Below are 16,536 nucleotides of genomic sequence, written 5' to 3'. Positions count from 1 at the left end.
CAATTGGAATCTTTCAGCAGGTTTAAAAATCATTGTTTGCCGGCAGCAGATCATGCTGTCTAATCACAGTCTGCAACCGGCAAACAACAAGTAAGTATGGGGACGAGCAATGGCATTAACAATCGCTCCTCCCCATACTGAGAAGGAGATCGCTGCATGTAATAGCAGCGATCTACTCCACTGACGAGCTGTGAAGGAACGCTAATATAAGCGTCAGTGTGTAACCTGTAATGAGACAGCTCTACCAATGTGACTACCTCTGTGCCCAGATGAATATCTCTGCACCATCTTCTGATGTTGGACTAATAAAGTTTAAGAAGATTAATGTTGGCGCATGGGTCACACACACTGCCGTTTCTAGGGGCGGGCGGGACGGGCGGCCGCCCGGGGCGCTGTCAGAAGGGGGGCGCCAGCAGGGGCGCCCTCTTGTCGTTTCTCTGCCGTGCGCCCTGCCTCCCTCCCTCTGACATCTCGCCTGACCTGCGCCCGAGTGCCGGCCCGAGTCCTCTCACTCTTCAGACAGTGCGGGTGGCACTTACTGACGTCACGCGCCTGCTCCTCCCACTAGGCGGCGCAGGCGCGTGACGTACAGTGAGTGAGTGAGCGCCGCACTGCATGCCTGTTACCGCCCGCCCTGAGCCCCTGAGCAGTGCTGATGCCTGCTGTGAGGTGAGTGATGGTCGGGGGGGGGCATTAATTACAATGGGGGGGGGCATTAATTACAATGGGGGGGCCACTGTGGGAGACATGAAAATGGGGGCCACTGTCACTGTGGGGGACATTAAGTTTAATAAGGATCACTATGGACATTTAGAATGGAGGCTGCTGTTGGTGTCATTACTCATTATAACTGTATAATGTCTGATAGGCCTAGTCCTGAGCTGAGTTATATCACCCTGCCCATGCCCTGTATAATAATGTACCCATCCCTGATACCCCTTAGTTATATTACCCCGCTGGAGTAATATAACTAAGGGGTATCGGGGTACATTATTATACAGGGCAGGGTAATATAACTCAAGACTAGGCCTATCAGACATTATACAGTTATAATGACACCCACAGCAGCCTCCATTCTAAATAATGTCCATAGTGATCCTTATTAAAAATAATGTCCCCCCACAGGCAGGCTCTGCGGGCGGCGGCGCTCACTCACTGTACCTCACGCACTGCGTGACGTACAGTCAGTGAGGTGAGGACCGCCGCCCGCACTGCCTGCCTGTTACCGCCCGTCCGGAGCAGTGCTGAGAAAGAAGCCTGCTGTGAGTGAGAGCCTGAGTCTATGGGACAGTGGGTCACTGGGTGCGTCACTGTGACCGTCCGTGCAATGTGGTTACACATTTTTTACAATGGGGAGACACTTATTTCATCGAGCAGTTTTGAGGGCAGGGGGAGTTTTTTTGACACTCGCCCTGAGAGAAATTTTACCTAGAAACTGCACTGGTCACACATAAACCGAATTTTGCAAGTTGCATAATAATCTGATAAAAAGTCAGACATTTGCATATAATTACATCTTCGCTGTATACGTCCACTGTGTGAGCCCTATCCTTGGTCTATATATCTATGACCTATCAAGGTGGTATACATCAGTACACGTTTTGCACAGTGCAGTCAAATAAATTTTTTCTATGCAAAGGCATCATACAAAAAAGTATGGTGTTACTGTCTTAAGGCGATGTAAGACACTGCATGGCAGTGGTATACAGTCAGGTCCATAAATATTGGGACATCGACACAATTCTAACATTTTTGTCTCTATACACCACCACAATGGATTTGAAATGAAATGAACAAGATGTGCTTTAACTGCAGACTGTCAGCTTTAATTTGAGGGTATTTACATCCAAATCAGGTGAACAGTGTAGGAATTACAACAATTTGCATATGTGCCTCCCACTTGTTAAGGGACCAAAAGTAATGGGACAATTGGCTTCTCAGTTGTTCCGTGGCCAGGTGTGTGTTATTCCCTCATTATCCCAATTACAATGAGCAGATAAAAGGCCCAGAGTTCATTTCAAGTGTGCTATTTGCATTTGGAATCTGTTGCTGTCAACTCTCAAGATGAGATCCAAAGAGCTGTCACTATCAGTGAAGCAAGCCATCATTAGGCTGAAAAAACAAAACAAACCCATCAGAGATAGCAAAAACATTAGGCGTGGCTAAAAAACAACTGTTTGGAACATTCTTAAAAAGAAGGAACGCACCGGTGAGCTTAGCAACACCAAAAGACCCGGAAGACCACGGAAAACATCTGTGGTGGATGACCGAATAATTCTTTCCCTGGTGAAGAAAACACCCTTCACAACAGTTGGCCAGATCAAGAACACTCTGCAGGAGGTAGGTGTATGTATGTCAAAGTCAACAATCAAGAGAAGACTTCACCAGAGTGAATACAGAGGGTTCACCACAAGATGTAAACCATTGGTGATCCTCAAAAACAGGAAGGCCAGATTAGAGTTTGCCAAATGACATCTAAAAAAGCCTTCACTGTTCTAGAACAACATCCTATGGACAGATGAGACCAAGATCAACTTGTACCAGAGTGATGGGAAGAGAAGAGTATGGAGAAGGAAAGGACCTGCTTATGATCCTATTCATACCACCTCATCAGTAAAGCATGGTGGTGGTAGTGTCATGGCGTGGGCATGTATGGCTGCCAATGGAACTGGTTCTCTTGTATTATTGATGATGTGAGTGCTGACAAAAGCAGCAGGATGAATTCTGAAGTCTTTCGGGCAATATTATCTGCTCATATTCAGCCAAATGATTCAGAACTCATTGGACGGCGCTTCACAGTGCAGATGGACAATGGCCCAAAGCATACTGCAAAAGCAATTAAAGAGTTTTTTAAAGGAAAGAAGTAAAATGTTATGCAATGGTCAAGTAAATCACCTGACCTGAATCCGATTGAGCATGCATTTCACTTGCTGAAGACAAAACTGAAGGGAAAATGCCCCAAGAACAAGCAGGAACTGAAGACAGTTGCAGTAGAGGCCTGGTAGAGCATCACCAGGGATGAAACCCAGCGTCTGGTGATGTCTATGCGTTCCAGACTTCAGGCTGTAATTGACAGCAAAGGATTTGCAACCAAGTATTAAAAAGTGAAAGTTTGATTTATGATTATTATTCTGTCCCATTACTTTTGGTCCCTTGACAAGTGGGAGGCACATATGCAAACTGTTGTAATTCCTACACCGATCACCTGATTTGGATGTAAATACCCTCAAATTAAAGCTGACAGTCTGCAGTTACAGCACATCTTGTTCGTTTCATTTCAAATCCATTGTGGTGGTGTATAGAGCCAAAAATGTTAGAATTATGTCGATGTCCCAATATTTATGGACCTGACTGTACGTTGGAGGCATACACTCAAGCAATTTCCCACAATATATACTTCTTATAGAAGTCTCAGATGTGATGTGAACAGAGCCTTATCTCTGCTCCTCCCCAGCAGCTCAGCCATGACTTATATAATATAGCAGTTGTTCTTTCATCCTCAGCATTGGTCGCCTACCGATTGACAAAGCTCTCAGCTTAACAATGTACCTGAAGAAGGAAGATCGGATCATGCCAGTTTTTCAAGGAATGGATGAACTGATCCCTATATACAAACTAATGGAAAAGCGCGACATGAAGGAGGTGGAAGATCAGATGAAAGTAAATATGGATGATGAATTTGCATTGAACAGTAAAAGTCTCATGATTGTGCTCCGATCTGCTAGAGTTATTAGCACTGCACCCTTTCCTATCCACAGGCTTATATTTTAAAGCTTCTCCGCCACCTGATAGATGCCCAGTCATGGACAGATGATGGCACAGTGTCTGAGAGGATGCTCCGCAGTTCTTTGCTTCTGTTCGCTTGTTTCCGGAAATACCAGCCATGTATCGAGAAGGCCCAGGAATACTTTAACAACTGGAAGGAATCCAATGGTTCATTAAGGTTATCCTTAGTCATCTTATACAGAGGGGTTTATCAGACTATGTGATCTGAGATCATAGCTGTGAAGTCTGAAGCAGAGTACATGACTTTTAATGTAATCTTTGTATGACAGTGTCCAGACATAGTGGGGCAGATTTACTCTGTCTAAGAATACAAATCACAGTCTTAATATTAGACAAATGTACTATTCTGGCTCATGGACCTTTATAAATTTGGAGTATCTTAAATCCTGTGCCAGATTTTGCCCAGAAATCTGTCAGTGCACCAAAAATTCTATCCGTGTGCCAAAAAATGTGTCCTTGAGTCTAAAAACTGCCTAGTCTAAGTTTACACTATCTATAAGTAGTGTTGAGCAGCAGCGGCTATATTCGAATTTGCGATATTTCACGAATATTCTGTAGAATATTTGTCATATATTGGCGAATTTGAGGTTATTTAATTGTATGCGAAAAAATGGCGATGTAAAAATAGCGTAATGCGAATTCGGAATGCGAAATACAGGCGTGGGTCACTTTTTGCTACATTTTCCAAGCTGCTAGAAGTTTACTGAGACTGGAGAAAATGGTTGGCACGGCAGAACATTACAATAGCTTTATATACAGATAGAGTGCTCCAATATATTCGCGATTGCACTAATCGGCAGGGATTAGAATATTTTTTCGCACTACGTGCAACTTCACATTTTAGCGGGTCTGACTAAAGATTACTGATTGGTGCACGAAGTATTGTTGTGAACTTGACATTGCTTCCTTCTCATTGGCCCACAAGCAAGAAAAATGGAGCAGATGGAAAAAAATGCTGAATATTTGATATAACGAATACATAGCACTATATTCTAAATATTTGCAAATTCTCGAAGTGGCGATACTCGTGATAGATATTCGATATTCGAATATTTACGCTCTACACTATCTATAAGTAGGCATAGTTTGTTTTAAAAATGTGACAAAATTTTGGCGCATGGAGGTGCATTTAGGCTACGCAGTTCATGTGAAGCCACACACTTCCCCTGAAGCCCACATTTATTAAGAATGGCAAACCCCAGTTTTATATAAGTAATAATAAAAAGTTGGAGTGAATTGTGTCACATTTCTTAAAAGGTGCACACCAATTTTGGCACATTTTACACTGTCCAAAAGCTTCAAAATGAAATTCATGCCTGCTGTGAGCAGGTGTAGATTTGCACTGCAATATGTTCCTTTTTTGGACTTTATTATAAACAAACCTGTCTAAATGTTTTAGGGCATTCCACCTCCCAGTAAACCACACCCACATGTCAACTTTTATATAAAATTATATTTTTACACAATGTGCGACTTTTTAAAACCAAGATAGTGCATCTGTAAGATTTCATTAAAGGATATGTACTCCTTTGGGGGCAGTTTTTTTTATGATTGCATTTTACTTATTTTGGGCTAAAAATCATTTTTTAATTTGGTCTTTATTAAAAATATTGAGCCGTTCTGTCACAAAGGGTTAACTTTTTCTAGCTGTGTGAATGTTACTTTCACTTTGTGCCAGTCATCTAATAACCCTTATCTGTAAATTACTAAAAGTTCATAAACACTTATTTAAGCCACATTCATATCAGTATGATAAGAATTGAGATGTAATGAGTGTTTATAAGGTCAGAGATAAAGAGCAGGTCAGCTCCCTGCCTGACTGAGCAGAGAGAACATTCAGAACCAGCTACTAGATAAACTTACAGCTGTGCAGGAGAAACGGCTCAATATTTTTAATAAAGACCTAGGGATGAGCAAACTTGTGTTTTCAAGTTCGGCGTACAAGGTTCGGATTAGCTAAGAATTCCGTTATGGATTCCACTACCACGGACCATAACTTATGGTCCAGTGGTAGCGGAATCCATAATGGAGTTCTTAGATAACCTGAACCCAAACCTTGCACGCTGAACCTGAAAACACAAGTTCGCTCATCCCTAAATAAAGAACAATTGAAAAAAAGATTTTTAGCTCAAAATAAGTACAATGCAAGAATACAAAAAAATTGCCACCAAAGGTGTACATAGCCTTTAAATGCCTAACTTTATACAGTTACTACCTAAACTTCCCATAGAGGGGGATGGCTGAAGCCCGTGTGTTTATCTTTTAGAGGGGTGGTCAGGTTTTCCTGTCTAACAGCAGGAAATTTGATTTTAAAAAAGCCAATACATATCTGTTCAGTTTCTCTGCTGTGCCAGTGCCACCACTCCTCAGTGGCCTTGTGCCATGTATGCTAGCGTCACAGCTGATTTACTCCTGGGGTAATGTGCATGAATCTATATATGTTTTTTTTTATTCTATCAACTTTCCTGCTGTTAGACATGTTTTAAGCCCAGGAGAACCCCTTAAAGTGATCCTGTCACCAGTGACATCCCTATGAAACTTAGGCTCCATTCCCTAATTAGGATACTTTTTCTTAATATGCAAAGTAGGCCGTTGGTGCAATCAGGACATCACCATTGCTGTTGTTGCACACAAGCTCAACTTTTTTCTGTGTGCAGCCTCCTTTGCCACTGCTTGGTCCTATCAATCAAAGCAGCCAGGGAGGGGCTGGTGACAGAAATGAGCAGAGCTTGGGTGCAACAAGGGAAGTGGTGACACCTCATTGCACTAAAGGCCTAAATTACCATATGTAAAAAAATATATATATGAGGAACGGAGACTTGGATAATTAAAAGAAAAACAGCGTTTTAATCAGGTGAACCACAGCCATGTGTCTATCCAAGCAGATGGATAGGGAGGTCACTGGACAGATTGCCTTTAAAACTGAAATCTACACAGGGGATCCTGAACTTTTCCAAGGCACTTTAAAGTGACTTCGAAGGTCATAATAGGTAATATAAATCATACTGTAGTATACGGAGAAATAACTGCACCTGAAAACAGGGCATCCTCTTATGTGCTCTATAGCACTAGATTCTGCTATTTGTGCTCTCCCATTGTTATATTACAGGGTTTATTTCATTCTACATACACCTGTCCCCTGAGGATACTGACCTTGCTCTGGTAACTTGCTATATATATATATATATATATATATATATATATTTTTTTTATTTTTATTTTTTCTCAGCTTGCCACGTGATGTCGTCTTTGCTGTTTATGCTGTAGGAGCTCAGACATCTGAAGGTTGGGACTATTTGTTTGAGCAATATAAGACTGCTGACACTGGTGAAATGCACCTCATTGAATATGCATTGACTATGACTCAGAATCAGGACAAGCTGCAGTGGTAATAATGCATTTCATTTAGCTATATAAAGACATATCAAGTTATGGTACTTATGTGACATTTATGGCATTATGATTTCATACACTTCAAGCATGTAATTGGTGGAATCCAACCGACACCAGTCCTGAGAATGAGTGGCGATCGGGCCCCACCATTTATGACATATAAGATCATTATGCATAAATGGTATTCATGAGGCCCCTGTAAATTACATTAATGGACACTTATACAAATTTATGCATAGCAAACTGTTGAAAACTTAAAAGGGGTATCCCATCTCGCTGTTTCTAGGGCGAGGTGTGACGAAGCACTGATCCCAGAAGCCTGGACTTATGGAAACAGCTGAGCGGGCCGGCAATCTGCTGTGTACGTAACTCCCATTGCAGTAAATGGGAGTTAGGTGAACGGCATAGCAGAACAAGCTATGCACTGGCCCGCTCAGCAGTTTCCATAAGCCTGGCCACCGGGGGTCAGAGCTTAGTCCCATCTTCCTACTTTGCTCTTGCTATATATATATATATACAGGGAGTGCAGAATTATTAGGCAAGTTGTATTTTTGAGGATTAATTTTATTATTGAACAACAACCATGTTCTCAATGAACCCAAAAAACTCATTAATATCAAAGCTGAATATTTTTGGAAGTAGTTTTTAGTTTGTTTTTAGTTTTAGCTATTTTAGGGGGATATCTGTGTGTGCAGGTGACTATTACTGTGCATAATTATTAGGCAACTTAACAAAAAACAAATATATACCCATTTCAATTATTTATTTTTACCAGTGAAACCAATATAACATCTCAACATTCACAAATATACATTTCTGACATTCAAAAACAAAACAAAAACAAATCAGTGACCAATATAGCCACCTTTCTTTGCAAGGACACTCAAAAGCCTGCCATCCATGGATTCTGTCAGTGTTTTGATCTGTTCACTATCAACATTGCGTGCAGCAGCAACCACAGCCTCCCAGACACTGTTCAGAGAGGTGTACTGTTTTCCCTCCTTGTAAATCTCACATTTGATGATGGACCACAGGTTCTCAATGGGGTTCAGATCAGGTGAACAAGGAGGCCATGTCATTAGATTTTCTTCTTTTATACCCTTTCTTGCCAGCCACGCTGTGGAGTACTTGGACGCGTGTGATGGAGCATTGTCCTGCATGAAAATCATGTTTTTCTTGAAGGATGCAGACTTCTTCCTGTACCACTGCTTGAAGAAGGTGTCTTCCAGAAACTGGCAGTAGGACTGGGAGTTGAGCTTGACTCCATCCTCAACCCGAAAAGGCCCCACAAGTCCATCTTTGATGATACCAGCCCAAACCAGTACTCCACCTCCACCTTGCTGGCGTCTGAGTCGGACTGGAGCTCTCTGCCCTTTACCAATCCAGCCACGGGCCCATCCATCTGGCCCATCAAGACTCACTCTCATTTCATCAGTCCATAAAACCTTAGAAAAATCAGTCTTGAGATATTTCTTGGCCCAGTCTTGACGTTTCAGCTTGTGTGTCTTGTTCAGTGGTGGTCGTCTTTCAGCCTTTCTTACCTTGGCCATGTCTCTGAGTATTGCACACCTTGTGCTTTTGGGCACTCCAGTGATGTTGCAGCTCTGAAATATGGCCAAACTGGTGGCAAGTGGCATCTTGGCAGCTTCACGCTTGACTTTTCTCAGTTCATGGGCAGTTATTTTGCGCCTTGGTTTTTCCACACGCTTCTTGCGACCCTGTTGACTATTTTGAATGAAACGCTTGATTGTTCGATGATCACGCTTCAGAAGCTTTGCAATTTTAAGAGTGCTGCATCCCTCTGCAAGATATCTCACTATTTTTGACTTTTCTGAGCCTGTCAAGTCCTTCTTTTGACCCATTTTGCCAAAGGAAAGGAAGTTGCCTAATAATTATGCACACCTGATATAGGGTGTTGATGTCATTAGACCACACCCCTTCTCATTACAGAGATGCACATCACCTAATATGCTTAATTGGTAGTAGGCTTTCGAGCCTATACAGCTTGGAGTAAGACAACATGCATAAAGAGGATGATGTGGTCAAAATACTCATTTGCCTAATAATTCTGCACGTAGTGTGTGTATATATATATATATATATATATATATATATATATATATATATATATATATATAATGTGCTGTGAAGTGGGAATAGTAATGCTTTCTAGTGCAATGTTTTTTTTTTTCTAGTGTAATGCTTTAGTTTAAATGTCAGTTCTTGTTCCTCTGTCCATGGCATCTAGGATTGCTCCAAACAACATTTCATTGTATTGTACATTGTATTGTACATTGTATTACATTGTATTGTACAGTGACAATAAAGGCATCTTATCTTATCTTATCTCACTCTGGAACTGACAAGATAAGACAACCACTTTAAGGGATACATAGGCTTAAATACAGACCTATACCAGTCCTTAAAGGAACACTAAACCCACGGAATGCACAAAAATAAATCTATATCCCAAAACTTCTTCCCTTGATCTCTACCAATTCCTCTGATGCTATTTGTCTTAAAACTGAAAAATATATAAAGAAATCTATGTGCTCCAGGAGTTCAGCCATTTCCTCTCTCCTTTATTTCGGCTGCATCTGTATAGTTCTATATAGTTTCCTATGGGATCATCAGATTGCTTCTCTCATACACTCCAATGCACTGTAGGCAGCACCAGGTAGGGGCAAGAGGGGGGCAGCGGAAGGGCCATGGGCAATGAGCGCTTTCATTGTGGCAAAAGGGCAGCAGAAAAGCTAGGTGCACCCCTGGCACTGTACAATGTATTCCAATGGAGCAGAGGCTCCATAAGAACTAATATGCACCAGCCTTTTGTCACTCAGGAGGACAGAGGCTGCCGCACACCGATTCTTTCTGGGGGTAGCCGGTGCCCACCGGGTAGCGCGTTCTTCTGTTTTTCTGCTAGTGCAGATGCTATGGTCACAGTTGACCACAGCATCTGAAGGATTAAAAGTACACGATTGGCATTACCGTTGGTCGCGGACATTAGTTCTAGGTGTCTGCAGTTTAAAACAGCAGGCACCCGGAGGCTATGGCACCCACCACGCTTATGCAGATGCCATCTTTAAAGTCCCGGCCATGGCCATACATAGACGGTGCTGGTTGGCAGGGGGTTAAAGTGTAAAAAGAGCCTAAAACCCCCCAAATATTTTAAGGGAATCTGTCAACTTCGAAACACACCACAAACTAGAGTAAGCAGTGTGTAGTCTAATTAGTTCTGAGTCCGATTATGTAATTTTTATCTTCATACTCTCTTGCATTCTGACACGGTGCACAGCTTCAGAATGCAAGTGAGTATGAAGATAAAAATGACATAATTGAACTTGGCGTCACTTACACTATACAATACTTGGAGATGATAGATTCCCTTTAAAAGTTCTGCACTGCTGTCAAGTACTCTGCTGCAAGTGCCAAAGACTCTAGTTTTGTAAGGAATAGGACATTTTGTGATGATTTCCCATATTCCCTAGGCTCATGGATGCGGCTTTGAAAGGAGATCTTATAAAAACTCAAGAACTACCACACATTGTTGTCTCTGTGAGCAGGAACCAAGTTGGTCACCTCTTGGCTTGGCATTTTTTGAAGACTAATTGGCATCAACTCATTCAAAAGTATGTCTCTTCTTCATGCACTTGTGTCATTTAAATACAAGATGTGCTCTACTAATGTAAATTTGTGTATGTTCTAGGTTTGAGTTGGGATCACGTACAATTGGTGACATGGTTGTTGGTGTGACAAAACTGTTTTCTACAAGGGAGTGGCTGGAAGAGGTAACGAGCTTTATTTCCATTTCAGTGTTAATATTTTACAGTAATACCAAATTAGATAATATTGGAATTGGGACAGAAACCCAGATGACAGGGGTCAGAGAGGGCAAAGGGGCTGAAGTAAAAAATAATAGAAAGAAATGGAGGAAAGAAGAAGGTAAAAGTCTGAGCAACCTCACAATAGATGGCCATTTGCCATAAGAAACCGCCTAGGACGGGTACTGCCCAAAAACAATGTGATGTTCAAAGCACCACACCCAAGAAGACAATATACTCATAAAGAAAAAAGGGTGTGTTCACATATAGCGAGCACAACAAATGAATGCTAAAAAAATAAAAAAAAAACATCAGCCAGCAATATAAAGGTTAAAAGCTATTTTTGTGAACAATTGCCATAAAAGAGAGGCAGTTGGGCACAAGAAACGAGAGCGGGCCAAAAGACCATGTGGCTTGTGTTTATGGGGCCCTTGGATAAAAGCTGTTTCGGGACTGTTCATATTTAGGGAAGCTTGTCTGTATCTTAAAGAGAAGGTAGGTCATTTTCTGCCCCTATTGGTCTCCCACCCTCCTTTTTCTGTCTTTTTTTTTATTTATTTTTTTAACTTCAATATTGTTTTTATGTTATTGTATCACTGTACACCAATGTGTACGTGATATTTTGACCACTTCTTCTTACTGCTTTATTTCTGGTTTTGTCTACACTGGAAGGTCTTATTTTACACTGTAATTTCTTCTTATATACTCTATTATATTTTTATGCTTAGCTTGGCCAGTTTTTCTTCTGCATGGTATTCTATGTCATTGCTTTTCATACTGTTTTTATATTTATATTTTATATATATTTTTAACCCCTTCCCGACACCCGTCATACATGTACAGCGGATGTTGGGTCTTTAAAGATGGTGCCCGCTCCAGAGCGGAACAGTAGTAATGCCGATCATGGACATTTAACCCCTCAGATGCCGTGGTCAAATGTCACCATGGCATCTGAGAAGCCAGAAACCCGGAAGTGCTTGCTTCACCAGCAGGAACGCCTTTCCTGGCAGAGATTAGGGAAGGCGTTCCTTGAAAGTAATGAGCCTTTACTAGGCTTCCAGGCTCATTACTTGTATATTTCAATTCAGGCCAGCAGGTGGCAGCACTGAATTGTAATATAGCTATTTCTGTACAGGATAATGGAAACAGTTCAGTTATCCCATACAAATTGCAGTCTGATAATGTTGTAGTCACTTGGGGACCTAAAAAAAAAGTCAAAAGACAAAAAATATTTTTACAAAATATAAAGCTATAAAAAATATCTATAAATTCAAATCACCCCTTTTCCCCAAAATCATTATAAAATTAAAGGGGTTTTCCAAGATTTTTATACTGATGAATAGGTCATCAGTATCTGATCGGTGGGGGTCCGACACGCAGGACCCCTGCCGATCATCTGTGTGAGAAGGTGCCAGTGCTCCTGTGGGCGGCATGGCCTTCTCTCTGATTTTCCCAAGTCAAGTGACGACATGTTCATGTGTCACGTGGTCTAAGAGCAGCTCAGCCCCATTCAAGTGAATGGGGCAGAGTGCAATACCAAGAACAGCCGCTATACAATGTACGGCGCTGTGCTTGGGGAGCTGCAAGAAAGCAGCGTTGCTTACAGGAGCGTTGATGCCTTCTCAAAACAGCTGATCGGCGGGTTTCGGACCCCCACCAATCAGATACTGATGACCTATCCTGAGGATAGGTTATCAGTATAAAAATCTTGGAAAACCCTTTTAAACAATAAAGAAAATCAACATCATGGGCATCACTGTGTCAGAAAACGTCCATACTATTAAAATCTAAAAATATGAAATTGTGAATGGTGTAACCATAAACTATAAAAATGGACGATTTTCAGTTTTTTTTTAGAATTTTTTTTAGGGGGTTAGAATATACAGGGCCAAGCCGCTCACAGCAGTATATTTATAAACTAATCAGTAACTACTTTAACTTTAATAATTGCTCATTGCTGAGCTCTTTACTTATTTTTAGTAACCTAAAAATAGCAGGCAGTGCGGGGGGCGGCGCTCACTCACTGACGTCACGCGCCTGCTCCTCCCACTAGGCGGCGCAGGCGCGTGACGTCAGTGAGTGAGCGCCGCCCCCCGCACTGCCTGCTATTACCGGAGCTAAGACAGAGTAAGATATCCAAATAATCCAAGTAAAGAGCTCAGCAATGAGCAATGATTAAAGTTAAAGTAGTTACTGATTAGTTTATAAATATACTGCTGTGAGCGGCGTGGAGGGGGATCTGTGGATGGCACTGTTTAGGGGGGGGATCTGTGGATGGCACTGTTATGAGGGGGGGGGATCTGTGGATTGCACTGTTTAGGGGAGGGGGGGATCTGTGGATGGCACTGTTCAGGGGAGGGGGGATCTGTGGATGGCACTGTTTAGGGGGGAGATCTGTGGATGGCACTGTTTAGGGGAGGGGGGGATCTGTAGATGGCACTGTTTAGGGGTGGGGGGGATCTGTGGATGGCACGGGGGGGGGGGGGCCATACATTTTTTTGCTATGGGGCCCATGCATTTCTAGCTACGCCCCTGCTCACTATGTAGTATAACTGACTTGTGCTCTTCATTCTCCAGATCAGTATGATTACAGCAATACCACATATGTACAGTTTTTCTTGTATTTTAATACAAAAACAAAAAATTTTGACCCCCATAACTTTGTTACAGTTATGTCTACGGAGATCTGTGAGGGCTCATTTCTTGTGGGACGATCTGTAGTTTTTTATAATAGCATTTTGGGATGTGTGTCTTTTTTATCACCTTTTTAGGTTACTAAAAATAAGTAAAGAGCTCAGCAATGAGCAATTATTAAAGTTAAAGTAGTTACTGATTAGTTTATAAATATACTGCTGTGAGCGGCGTGGCCCTGTATATTCTAACCCCCAGGCAAGCGTGGGAACCATGGGAACGCCTGGGGGTTAGAATATACCATCAGATTTGAGTTTTTACGATCTCACTGAGCTCGTGAAAACTCAGATCCGATGGTATATTCTAACCCCCAGGCAAGCGTCCCCATCACCATGGGAACGCCTGGGGGTTAGAATATACTATCGGATCTTCTGAGTTACTCAGTGGCCTGGCTGGAGCCTCCGCAGCCACTGTGTCGGCCCTGCGTGCGCCCTGCTCCAGTCCTGACTCCTCCCCAGCCAGGCCCGGGCCTCGGACCGCCCGCGTCCCGCCCACTACACTAGTCTAGTGTAGTGGGCGGGTGGTCCGCGGCTCGGGCCTGGCTGCCTGTGTGTAGTGTGTGTGTGTAAATAAAAAAAATCAACAGAAGTCGGCACGGACGGGCCCCCAGTGGCGTAGGGCCCCATAGCCACTGCTATGGTTGCTACTGATAGGGAGTGTCGTAAAAACAAAATCCATAAAACTATGGCGGAATTGCATTTTTTTTTTTCAATTTCACCTCATTTGGAAATGTTCAGCTTCCCACAACATTCCATGTAATATTAAATGGTGCCATTAGAAGGTGCAACTTGTCCCACAAAAAACAAGTCCTCATACAGCTATGTGAATGGAAAAAATAAATAAAGTTACGTGTGGCTCTGGGAAGGCAGAAAAATTGCTGCATCAGAAAGGAGTAAATATATTTATATTTTTTAAATTTGTTAATAAAATAAAAATGGAATTGGCCAGGAGAAGAGGAGGGTCTCCGTTATTGGGGATCAATATCCTTGTCATAATTGCAGATCAAAAGTATGTTAAGGGGACAACCAGATACTATGAGTCTCGTTCCTTTCCAACACATCACTAATACAGTAGGATGCCAGCGGTAGAGCGATGCAAGAACCTGGTACCAGTGAGAAATGATCTGTTATACTGGTACAGGGGGAAGACTGCTTTCAAACCTGGCCTTTATGCTTGTGCCCGGATCCATTATCCATTATTCATCACTAACTTTTAATTTCATTTTAGGCAATGCAGTTCTTAGAATCATTGAAAGAAAATGGTTCCCAGCTACGTTGTGTTCAACAAGCAAGGGAGACTATAGAAGAAAACATTCGATGGATGGATAAAAACTTTGACATTGTTAAAACCTGGCTAGAAAATAACAGTCTATAGATCTGGTGCCCACTCTTTGTGAGCCTATGTGAACTTAATTCTGTTCCATGCCTTATGATGACCTGATAAATATCCCTGGTAGGCATAAAAGCAGCCTTTTTAAGCCTCTATGTTGACAGCACGTGTTGGTCATGTCATTCAGAAATCCTTAGCTGAATGTGTCCAATATGATCCCTTTTACCGTCATGTTGTTTCTAGGTGCAAAATCCTGTGCTTGCTAATTTATATCTATAGGAGTTGGATCCCCGTTTTTCTGTTACAGAACTCCAAATCCACTGCATAGACATACACTGTAGATTTAAGACTGTATTCTTGCTGCCTCCATACGGTTATCCATTGACCTCCATAATAACACAGTGGCGGTTTGCTGGTAGCCAACATGTTAGGGAAGGTTGTAGATGACAAAACCTTAGACAGACTGTCTAGACTCGTACTAGATTCATCACAGTGGCTCGGGCTGCAGGGATAGACACTTTTGTGTAACTCTATGTCAATTATTCGTTGGCATATCTGCTATATTTCATAAGCCATATCCCCTTGTATGGTAAATCTTCTATGCTGTCCGCATAGAGATCCTGTCCATAAGGCCTCATGCACACGACCGTGGTGTGTTTTGCGGTCCGCAAACCGTGGATCCGCAAAAAACAAAAGCCGCTTGTGTTGCCTTCCGCAATTTGCGGAACGGAACGGGCGCTGGCAATATAAATGCCTATTCTTGTCCGCAAAGCGCGGACAAGAATAGGACATGTTATATTTTTTTAGCGGGGCCGCGGAACGGAGCCACAGATGCGGACAGCACACGCAGTGCTGTCCGCATCTTTTGCGGCCCCATTGAAGTGAATGGGTCCACCTCAAAGTCGTCAAAACGGCGTCTCGGATGCCGACCTAAACAGCGGTCGTGTGCATGAGGCCTAAGATGGCTGCTGGTGGAGGGCCATGTGACCAGACACATCACTCAGCCTCCTGTATTCTAACACACTTCAGTGGTACTAAACTCCCAACAGTGCAAGTACAGATGGCAGGTGTAGTGTATTTGAATGGAAGAGACATCACATGGCAGTGATTTGCCTGGTCACATGACCCTCCAGCAGCAGCCATTTTATGGACAAGAGCTCTGTGTGGACGCGCACAAAAACTTGGCAAACAATGGAGCATACCCTATGAAATATAGAAAATGGCACAGAATTTCAACAAAGGCTATATCAGTAAGTGCTATATAATCATCTTACGAACAGACGAGTCAACAGTAACAAGACAGTGGTCAACCCTTTTAATTTCTTATGCTTATAACAATGCTGTTGCACACAGAGTGCCTGCTGGGCTGAGGCTAGGTCTACATGAGATACTTAGCGTCCTAGATCATTTACTTGTGGTACTGTTGGAGATGTGTGGGTTGTCACAAGTTTCTTTAGAGATAACTATTGGCAACATATTGGTGTAGCTTGTCTCATTAGAGTAGATTCACATATGC

The 16,536-nt window shown here is 42.4% G+C and overlaps 1 protein-coding gene across 1 annotated transcript in view; it reads left to right on the top strand.

The window, feature by feature from the left end:
* ERAP1 (endoplasmic reticulum aminopeptidase 1) overlaps positions 1-15,692 on the top strand; it is a 33,966-nt gene extending 18,274 nt beyond the window's left edge. The window contains exons 14-19 of the mRNA XM_040421569.1: positions 3,504-3,660; positions 3,759-3,943; positions 7,016-7,174; positions 10,668-10,808; positions 10,886-10,967; positions 14,919-15,692. Of these exons, the coding sequence (XP_040277503.1) occupies positions 3,504-3,660; positions 3,759-3,943; positions 7,016-7,174; positions 10,668-10,808; positions 10,886-10,967; positions 14,919-15,065 (871 nt within the window). The 3' untranslated portion in view covers positions 15,066-15,692. The remainder of the gene's footprint in view (positions 1-3,503; positions 3,661-3,758; positions 3,944-7,015; positions 7,175-10,667; positions 10,809-10,885; positions 10,968-14,918) is intronic.
* The last annotated feature ends 844 nt before the right edge of the window (positions 15,693-16,536 follow it).

This window comes from Bufo bufo, chromosome 2 (assembly GCF_905171765.1).
Source record: "Bufo bufo chromosome 2, aBufBuf1.1, whole genome shotgun sequence".
Classification (NCBI taxonomy): Eukaryota; Metazoa; Chordata; class Amphibia; order Anura; family Bufonidae; genus Bufo; species Bufo bufo.
The sequence above is the reverse complement of the archived record's forward strand: the minus strand, read 5'-3'. Positions and strand labels throughout refer to the sequence as shown.